This window comes from Haliotis rufescens, unplaced genomic scaffold, assembly GCF_023055435.1.
Source record: "Haliotis rufescens isolate VD_foot unplaced genomic scaffold, xgHalRufe1.0.p SCAF_10, whole genome shotgun sequence".
NCBI lineage: Eukaryota > Metazoa > Mollusca > Gastropoda > Lepetellida > Haliotidae > Haliotis > Haliotis rufescens.
The window spans coordinates 7,957,435-7,968,864 of NW_025963780.1; the positions used below are offsets into that span (position 1 = coordinate 7,957,435).

Sequence of the window (11,430 nt, forward strand, 5' to 3'; positions counted from 1 at the left end):
ACAGTGATGCTGCATATGAAAAGATCGAATATAAAAAAAGACAGACACTACAAAGTTCGAGGTACTCAAGCGGAATGATATCTACCCGTCATGGAGACACCACTGACCCCAAAATGGCAAGCGATAACAGTCTTGATCTGATGCCACCTATCCAAGTTGATACTCCAAGAGGCAGGAGGCCTTTCCTGGAAAATGGTACTGAGAGCCGTCCAAGAAGTGGAGTCAGTAGGGCACGCAAGAGATCAAAGCCCCGGAAACAACCCACAGCTCAGAATGATTCAACAGGCTTGGATTCTGATGACCGATACACAACTTTTTCTTCTGATTTGGAAGCAAGACTGATGCAAAACACGATGCCCACTGATTATGATGTGTTTAGCGCAATCAATGGCCACGTTCCGCGGACAAATAAGGATGGAAAGAAGAAAAGAAACAGATCTAAATCGAGGGATCACAACAGACAGATAGATGCCCAATCCAAAGATGCCTTGCTGTATGATACGCGAACCTTTAGAGCCAAGGAGGACTCACGTCACTGATTCACATCCATATAAGACGATGTCCAAAAAATGTATAGGGGTTTCATCGGACAAATTATTAATTCATCCGAAAGTGAAACAAATGATTATATTTTGGGAACCGATGAAACCGAAGCCTAATATGGAAATGCCAAACATGGACGATATGTCAAGCTTAAGATAAACATCCTTCACATATGACACGAAACCGTTTGAAAGGTACTATGTAGATACTATGCAAGTATTTCAAGACATCATGAGTGTCATGATCAACTTATGCTTGTTTCCTAGGTCTTCCGATCTGCTGAAGAAAACATTACGCGCATCTCTCAACATCAGAAGATTAAAGATTGTGAACGTTTCATTATTAAATTGACACAATATGTACAACTGACAGAAAATGAGGGAACTAAGGATTTGAATGCAGCTAAATGTACATCTACAATACCAAGGCGTTGCATCTCAACGCAAAATAAAATCACAATAAAGTTTCACATCATGCATAAAAGAGGATGTGATGCATGGTGCAAACAGAAGCCAAACTGTGTGCACATATAGGGGAACTCACAATCACTGATGCAATTGAGCTAGGAACACACTTAAAACTGTCTCTGGGACAATATCTCAATGAACAGACAAAATGGCAAATAGACGGGGGGACGTCAACATCCAAAGTTGCCCGAATCAAAAGATGTAAGTTCTGGACTGTGGGACAAATACCATAAAACAGATAGGGTTGCAATGAGACCTGGGCGTGGCAGGCCTAAAACATGACACCTCAAAAAGATAATCTCATTACACTAATTGCACTACGTAATAGAGACATATTTGCTCGTGTAATCAATAGAGACTTCCGTGCAAGTGAATGAAAGCGTTTTTCAACCGTTAAAAAACGGCTTTATGCAGCCCGCATTGGAGCAAGGCTTCCTGTGAAGGGTGTTACCCTAACAGTGTAAAAAAGGCGGCAAAGTTTGTGGTGGAATGGGCAACTTCAGGGAGGAGTTGTGCACTAATGGCCTTAGACCATTTTTCTCAGACGAATCAATGTTTTTGCCTCGGATTCACAGACAGGCAAGCTGATTTGATTATTGTGAGTGGACATTTGACTTGCCAGCGATATGTTGACGAAATTTTAAGCTGTGGCATTGTTTAATTGGCTAGAATTATCACTGGAAATTTACTTTGCTTAGGGGACATGCGGCTATCTGGCAGCTCAAAACCAGAGGGTCTCGCCAGCCTTGGCTGGTTGCCAAAACATTCCTGCTGCCATGCAGCTTTACCCATTCATGGGAAAGGCAGAAGGAAATCTGGAGTCGTAAGGCAGTATGAGGTTGTCTTCAAAACCCTTCATTCAGCTCTTTCAACGTTTCTGATACAAACCAAAATTGGATTTTGCCTTCCTCTATTAGTTGGTGGGGTGGGGTGCTGGGTTGATTTAATGCATGGGCAACAGCTGATCCTCCACTTAAAGCTGCCCAGCATCACCCCTGACTGACTGCACAGCCCAGGAAGCTTGAGTCTACCAGTGATAAGCCTAGCTAATTGGCATAGAATATGGCACTGGGGGGTGCTTCCGATGTTGGGAAGGTTCAATGCATTGTGCTCTGTCCAGCCTGTCCCATGGACTGTTAACTTTTCACCAGATATGACAACGCAGAGGTAAGAAAGAAACGCAAGAAGCCAGCTCTTTGGTTGGGGTGCTGGACAGTTTGCACCATGGTGCCCGGATTGTCAGGGGACCTCCGGGAGATGCGTGGTGCATGCACGATTATCAACAATGAACTACTCAATGCTCAGAATAATCGGAACTGGCAAGAATAGAATGGAGAGACTTCTGATCCTCAAAATTCTCAGAGAATTCAAACGCAATCCCAACCAGAAGACCCTGCATGCTCTCAGAACAGATGGAAACAAATAACAGTAAACAGCAATAATATGCGCGAATTACTCCTTGCTGCATGTTTGCGAGGGTTATAAATTATCAACTGATGATGGGATCTTCCAAGATGTGTACGACAGCCTCAAGTAAGACATCGGTCCAACTCAAAGCAAAACGGTACCCCTGAAATCTGCAACGGGTGATTTGATCAGTGACAGGGGCAAGTTAAAGTGAGCGCTTATTTGAGCACTAATCTGCTGTATTCCAGGGAAAACAGAAGCTCTGAGTCTCCACTGGAAGCCATTTTGAACCTTCTAGTAATGGAAGAAGTGGGCGATAAATCCTCAGTGTTGGGAAGAGGGAGTCTTGCCGAAGGACATGAGAGACAGCAACATTGTCACCTTGTACTTAAACAAGGTTGATAGAAGCTTTTTAACAAATATCTATGGATCTCTTTGCTGAGCATTGCAGGAAAGATCTTCGCTTGTGTTGTCCTCAAAAGACTTACAAAAACTTGCTGATAGGGTGTATTCTAATTGTGGATTCAGAGCACACGATCCACGACCAACATGATCTTCTTGCAGGAAAGTGCAGAGAGCACACGGAAAAATGCAGATCTCAAACCATTTTGAATTTTTTTTTTATACAACAAAATTTATGAAGCATTCTTAACGGGTTTGAACGTTATCATCATTCTTTTACGCAACCTAGATACTTTTCTTAATGTCCTATTCTTGGGCTATTATTAATCATGTTTAATATTGCCTCATATTATGTGTTTACGGACACTTAAGAAACACTCGTAGTTTTCTCGCCAGTCACATAAAAAACTGTAAAACATCTCACACATTTACAAAAGACAACTGTATTTTAAAAACAAGCCATAATCCTAGTATTTGAAATATCTAGTGTTGCAACACCCCTCGCTATAGCGGGAGTAAATGTGGTAAACTTGGAAGTCCGAAAACATAATCCTACGATAATAATATTCATAAAACAGTTGTTTCCTTATCATATATCACATCAGTGGTAGAGAGTATTTGCTGCTTGTTCAACAGATGTACTTTTCAAACAAAATCATTTGCCTGAGGAGTATTAAATTATCCGTGTATCAGTACGTGGCAGGACCGATGACAAATCATTGATGTTTGCCATTTCATCGAAGACATAAAAGCTGAAACTTTTGTTCAAACGAATACAATAACTTACTGGAATATTTATAAATGAAATGGGAATGTGATAGTGTTGAAATTTGGTCATTGCAAATTAAAAAGAGAAACCAATATGCGGGTTGTTAGTACATGTAGTGGTGTATTTTCTTTTTGCTGTGTGAATTCATCCCGCATCTGTAAAACTGTAACTTTCGACGACCAGTGAGGGCTAAAGTGAGAAAAAACTTATGTTACAGTTAAATCGTGAATTGAATCTGTTTTTGCTCTAGTTACATATTTAACCTGCTTTTCTTCATAAAACAGTCACTGTAGATAGCTTGTCAACTATAGAAAACACTAATGTATATCGCAATAAAAACATGATATAACTATTTTAGCTGTCGTTGCCACTTATGTTGACATTGAAAGCTGTCGATGTGTATATAACAATATATATCCGCTTGAACTGCAATGACATGACACATGTTTTGTTAACAATTTTTATCTGGTCAGATGAACGTTTTCGAAGAAATAGGATAATAAATTTCGAGATTGCTTATAGGACAATTGATGCCGGATGTATTGATCAATGAACTGTATGTACAATAAAATTACATCAAAACCGAGTCAGAGTATGATTTGTATTAACCACGAATTTCATTCCTCTTTGTACAACTTTCAATAAATAGATCCCTGGAACTCTATATCCCAAAGCCTCGCGCATAGTACCCAGCATGTATTGTCCACGTACAGGATGACCGTAAAGAATAGTCAACTTGAAAGACTCGTTTGATATTTATATTGGTCATTGTGCCTGTGTAATGTTATTTACTAGCACTTGGCTTGTAGACATGATGGTAGAGGAGATGTTACACACGTACACAAATGCCGATACATCCAAACCACTGTACACAACACGCTATTATAAGTCGCAGTAGTATCACGAGGGGTGCATCGGGTTTTAGGCATCCGTTTAATATGACATTGTAAACCAATTCAAACAAATTTAAAATTGATATAAAATAGCTTTTCGATTGCGTCACGTGACTTTCATTGACTCGGGAAAGGCCTGCGGCTTTTTGCATTGAAGTGGGGTGCAACGGATTTATTCTGCCTCTCAGTAATCCATGTGTAGCCTGTATTGCTCGTGGCGGGGAATAGGGGATATATTCTTCCGCTCAGAAACTTATTCCCCTCGAAGGCGGGATACACAGCATTTCAACAAAACCACGTGGACCAATCAGATCTCATTATTCTGACATGGAGGTATGATAATAGGAAATGTAACACGGTAAGGCAGTTTGACTTTGAATCTGACGATTCAATATGACAATTTACCAGATTCCAGTACGCATCAGATATGTTATTCATGCATCTAGCAATTGGAGGAACTTTGAAGTTGGATGGGATTACCATGTGAAAGCTGCTGAGCTTAATTGGAAGGATAAAGTTGTAAAGGCTGCTAAAAGTTATGACCAAGTTGTCGATTGTGACACGTAGGGTCAAGCGTAAATTATGACAGAACTCAGTGTTCATTTTATACTCAAGGAGCATTTTATATTCCAGACAAGATATGACAAGTAGGGTCAAGCGTAAATTATGACAGAACACATTTAATACCCAAGAAGCATTTTGTATTTGAGAGAGTGTCAACTTTGATCATGGTAATCGGACCGAACAGAAGATTAAGTCAGCTAGCAGACAGCTGTGAGTTTGCTGTATAAGGAGTAAGTTAAGAAAAGTCCTGTCGGCCATATTTCAGTCATATTGTGACTTGAAAATGTTAAAAAATTACATCATATTACTATCGTTCTTTAAAGGTAAACAAGAAGCAGTATATAACATTTTTTAAAAACAACTACTTTGAGAACATTTAAAAATGGAAACTATACCTCAACAATACAATCTAGAAACGAACAATAGATCGTCAGCAACTGACTACAACTTACCAACGCCTCTTTGCTCAGTTGAAGGTCCACATCCAACAACTACTGAACCAACCATTCAACACAGAGACTTTCCAGGTGGTCTTTGAAGTTGCTGCCATTAGAGCCCTCCAGACAGAGTTTCAAGGTTCAGACATCAAGGGGTGTTTCTTCCACTTTACCCAGGCGATTTGGCGGAAGACACAACAGCTTGGTCTTGCTGTTGGATACAGTGATAACCCCCTTGTGGAACAGTGGATCCGACGAGCTGCTGCCTTGCCTCTGCTGCCTCTTCAACAGGTTCAGGATGCATGGATTGACTCCATGAACCAGTCTCCCGATGTACCGAATGCTGACGAATTCAACGACTACATAGTCACAAACTGGGTGGATTATGAAGCCAGATTCCCTCTTTCGCTGTGGAACCATCACCAGACATTCGGCCCAAGGACCAACAACAACCTGGAGGGTTTCCACAGTCGCCTCAATGCATCACTGAATCATCGTCATCCTAATCTCTACAGGTTCATCGAGATCATCAAAAAGATGGAGAAATCTGAGAAGACCAAGCTATCTCAGTTAGACCTAGGTGCAGCTCCACCAGCAAGAAAGCGTGTGTACAAGGAGATTGACAATCGACTTTCCAGACTGAAGGATCAGCTATCCCAGCTGGGTGTCAAGACACCACTCCAGTTCTTGAATGCTGTTGGCAAACTTCTGAAGATGGATTAAGGTTGTGTCAGTGTGACAACCTCGATGTGAACTGTGATGTGAACTGTGATATTAACTTTAACTGAACTCTAAGTGGCGAATATGTTAAAACAATGGATTTAAGGGATGGATGAATTAAAATGTTGAATGAAATAAAGTAAAAGAGGGTATCAAGCATCTTGAGTCATTTCTTTTGTCTACAATAAGACAAGTCCATTTTCATGATAGGGGTTAATTACCTGATTAACATGTGCAACCAGGTATGACATTGTTGTGTCTCACAACTGGGCTGTCTTACTAATGGGAGGAGACCGGATTGGATACCCGGCCGCATCACACCAAAAGACGTTAAAAGGTGGTACGTGCTGTAACCCTGTCTGACCCTCGGCATTAAGGGGCTAAAACAAGGGCTGGTCGGCTCGGAGTCAGTTTACTGTGTCTGAGTGGAGTATTCATGTTAAATTGGGGCATGGTATCTCAGTGGGCTAGCACTTTAAATTCGGCAGCAGTCCGGACTAGTACAAGCGCCACACCCACCCACACATGCATGCACGTCGCAATACAAGTGCTATAATCATGAACGCGACGTTAAACCCCATTTCACCTCACCTGATTAGTGTGGCCACATGTTTAACGTTGGTAACAATACGAAGTGCATTACTCCTACAAAACTGTTTTTATATATACGCATTTACATTACACACATTAGCTTTAATTCCCATGTTATTTAAGTATAAACTAACTATTCAATAACGATATATCTGTGTGTACCATATGTTAAGAGTCATTAGGAAATAAGTGTAGGACATATACATTGAAACACGTTATAACACTCGGACAGATGGTCAGTAAGACAGTTAAATATATTGTATTAATTTATAATTAATGTGTTATGTACACCCATTGTCGTTCGTGCATCTAAGTAGTTTCCTACACCTTGACATACCCTTTTACTGTATGTTTGGTCACGTGTGCCAACAAACAATGTTATAACCGATGACTTAATTAGCTACCGGTGTCATGATTTTTTGTAATGCAATACATCTTTCAAGATTTTCCATATTTTGAATAGATAAATACTCGTTGTGTTTTTCTCTAGATGTAAAACAGCACATTCAAGTAATGCTTTCGCGAATGTGTGGTGTGGTAGTTTAAGCATAAGTTCGGAGTTGGGATTTATAAGTCATTAAAGCTGTCTTGTGAATCAGATGGCATCACCTTCCTCATTATGAACATTTGATTTCCATCCATGTTTCATTATCCTGGAGAAGTTGTACACTAATTATGTGTAACCGAGTCTCAGACACAGGCGATAACAAACTCCAACAACATGTAGAACCTTACCTTGAAGGTATATACCATGTACATGTACATCGGCAATGTTAGGGTGCGGAGAAGCTCGAAAATGGGTGATGTGATATTCCGCCGATTGATGAAAACTTGAGTGACTATATTGTGACACGAATGCAACATTTTAAATGAATTGTCACTTTTGAAATCGGGAACATTTAAAAAACAACCCAGCTTTCTCATGGTAATTCCTATGTTCTCACTAGTACATTGTATAATGTCTGACCCGTATATGTCCTGTTGCTATAAGAAACTATGGAAATATACTCAGTAAGTGAGATCCTTAAGAGTAATTTTTGTATATACGTTTTAAAATTTTGTGAAAGATTATGTATTATTTGTTCATGAATACACGTAGATGATGTTAATAATCGCAATTCATTGTAACAGTCTCTCTTTTTATGCGGATTGATTAATACCGTCAGCAAAATATTTTCTTATAATATTAATGTGAGTGTATACTTGAGTAGAACAACTTAACTCGCCAAACGGATGGTGTGCCTGATTCCAGAGTCGGCCTAATGTACAGGTGAGTCTACCTGCTCTTTCCATCAAGACGTTCAATTTTAATATGCCACACGAAGCGTGAATAAACAGTTATGAAGGTCTTTTGGGCAAATAACCACCCCACTTCCCCACCATGTCAGGGTTATATACTCTGCACAAAAAAAGAAAAACGAAAGGGATGTTATATGTATATTTTCTATATCAATGAAATAGTCAACAGATGGTAATCGCTTGTTCAAAATACCACACATCATTGTCATTGCCCCAGGTCCGATGGCGCACACGGACCAGATGTGAATGTCGAATAAGTTTACTTCGTTACAGAGGCAAGTATGCACCAAGGAAGTATCGGATCAAATGAGGAAGTTGGTTGTGACTCACCCATACCTTGTTGCTTGATATAGTCCAAGGCTATTTGTAAATATGGAGATATTACCTTGTATTCTAGAAGATATAATACTTCGAACGACAGTGGCACTAGTAACAACCTATAGCTAGGACCCATCAGTAAATATAGAGCGACGAGAATCGCCAAATTTGGATCTTATTTGGACGTATTATTTTGGCTAATTAGGCTGTTTCTGATTTCTAAAATTAGCAAGGGTGGTGGTATCTACCTCCGGTTTCACAAGGGATGTGTACTTGCTATGCTGAATTCTGATCCCGAGAGGGGGAACAAGTTTGGGATTAGTTTGAAATAATTCTTCATACAAAGGATGGCAATTATTGGCTGAATTTGACAGATATGAGTGTAATTTAACAATATATTAAAATGAGAGTTTAAGACGGTGTTCTTTGAAGCAATCTACGTATACGTATAAATTGTCGACAGGACAGGTTCCTGAAAGCTCCAAGACAGAGTCTCAATCCCTGATGATGTATTGAATATCTCAAGTTACTAGGCTCTATGCCCAAACATTATGATGAAACCGTTGTGATCTGTACAAATGGATCTGATCTCCTCCACACTAGGCGTTTGATACGACTTTCATTGAGACAAGTGTTTCAGGCACTTAGCCTTTAATTATCTGATACGAGGCGAGAGCGTCAAGTGACAGGCGAAAATGCTGCCTGGGAACTCGGCCTCCCCAACTTCTTTGATGGGGGTGCCTGAAAGGGATAGTTCTCGGTATTTGTGCGGTCTATTTTTTCGGCAGAAATGTACACAATTATAGAAGCAATATAAGCTGTCAGCAAGCCACCCTTGTTGTGTTTTTGTAAGACATAATTGTAGCTGTCTCGGAAAGGTATGTCGTAATGTAAAGACATAGAGATTCAGATTCCCTAGCCAAAATTTCATCATAATTTTTAATTCATTATTTTACAAATAAGTCTATTCTCGAACCAGTGAATACATTATGGAGTTATGTCCAAATAAAGATCTTATCTGTAAATTATTGAGCCATAAGCTGGGTAGTCAACAGTATCGCTACAACGAAAAGTCAATACTGATTTATTTTAAGTACAATAAATGTTATCAGGATACCATTGAAGATGAATAGCATTTCCTCTTTGTATGTCCATACAGGAAACAAGAAAACTGTACATCCATGTATACATATGTATTTCCCGCATATTCGCACGTCGATTACCTGTACCTTTTCCCCCAATACCAATTGCCATATCTCTCCCGCTTTTGGATGCGATTATTCGGACATCGCGTTTGTCTGAGTTGCCCAGCATCATTTATGGGGAACAACTCACTAGACACTCCCCTCTCGAAAATATCGTCGTCCAATATACGTACCATGAAATTGCGAGCGCATGTTCGAATCCTCAGAAATGACGTCATAATAGAAAAATGTTTTATCAAGACACTTTTATTCTGTAATAAAGGCCTCCAGCCCAGAGTACATGTGTATATAATCAAGTCACAACAATTTTAAACTACAGACAACAATTACAATCATTAAGAAAAGATCTACTTTAATCATCAAAAGTAAGTGAAGCACTCGTAAACTATATATAAAGTTGTCTCCCTTTAACCTCTGAGATAAACCTGCCTTGCCTGTGTGCATTTAACAATATACAGTGCTAAAGATTCTGACAAAGAATTATCTGTCGTAACTTTCTCAAATTTGTCGAGAGTACAAAGATTACTGGTGCAAATACTTGCCAAAAGCATAATTCTGAATTTGTTATACAAGTAACATGATGTAATAAAATGAACTTCTTACTCCACAATTGATACTCAAAATATTTACATACTCTATCCTCTCTAGCAAATCCTCCCCACCGCCCAATTCCAAAAGCCAGTTTGTGGTTACCACATCTGAATCGACTAAGAACAATTCTTAAATTTTTACTCTTCATATTGTGCAAATACCTTTCAGGCTCCTACACTGATTTGATAATGGAATAATTGTTAAGCTTACTTGTTTCACTTATAGATAGTGCCCATGTTTGTTTCCAACAATCCTGCAACCTTTCCCTACAAATTCTAAGGAAATGGGTTATGTCACCAACACCCTGTTCAAACCAAACTAGACCAAATCCAAGTCTGTTCAACAGATATTTTATTCTAGTTGCCCATGTGGCTCTACCAGCCCCATCTAACTGATATAACATCAGATAGCAAGCCTTAGGATACCTATTTGTGGACATGTTTAATATTTTCAGCCAATACTTTATTGAATTGAACATGGTTGTTACATGTAATGGATACCGTCCTAGCTCCCCATACAAGACTGCTGCTGGAGTGTTTGAATTAACATGGAGAACTTTTCTAAGAAATTTGCAGTGCACATTTTCTATAACACTTTCAAATCCCCAAACACATGATCTGCTTCAGATTATATTTTGTAGATACATATTTTTAACTAGGAAAATTGTACTGACACCGGCGCTGTCCCTATTGAAGCTATTTATAAGAATTTCGAATTGTCGTCCATTGTTCGATGTCAATACATCGATGACAAGTGAGTATATCATAAAGTAATCGTTGATGCCGCGCTACACTATAATAAAAATTATAATCAAGTTGACTGGTGTGTACATTACTACAGTGAACATGTACATGATCCTGCTCTATTAATCAAATGCCGTAATGTCAAATACTAATATATTATTGTGTGATGAATTTAACTGGATCAGTGGTAACATGTGATATTAATATTCCATGAATTTCTTTCCTGGTTGGTCCATCCATGTCTACAAAATGAAAATAATATATATAAAATGGAGCATAGAACAATTCTTAATTTCAGGTTTGAGCTGTGGAAACCTAGACTTTCCCAATCATTTTAGACTTGAGTTAGTCTCATTTTTTTCATTATTCTCTTGGGTCAACGTTACAGCTCATACCATACACTAACAAGACCAGTTTGCCCCCCGCCGGAGCTCCTGGATTTTGGTTATATCATCTAACATGGCCAACTCTGCTCTTAAGT

The 11,430-nt window shown here is 39.2% G+C and overlaps 1 protein-coding gene across 2 annotated transcripts in view; it reads left to right on the forward strand.

The window, feature by feature from the left end:
* Positions 1–4,174, forward strand: part of LOC124118011 (hemicentin-1-like) — a 208,306-nt gene extending 204,132 nt beyond the window's left edge. For both annotated transcript variants that reach the window (XM_048386729.1, XM_048386730.1), the window contains exon 31: positions 5–4,174. In XM_048386729.1, coding sequence (XP_048242686.1) covers positions 5–539 — 535 coding nt within the window. In that variant the 3' untranslated portion in view covers positions 540–4,174. The remainder of the gene's footprint in view (positions 1–4) is intronic.
* The last annotated feature ends 7,256 nt before the right edge of the window (positions 4,175–11,430 follow it).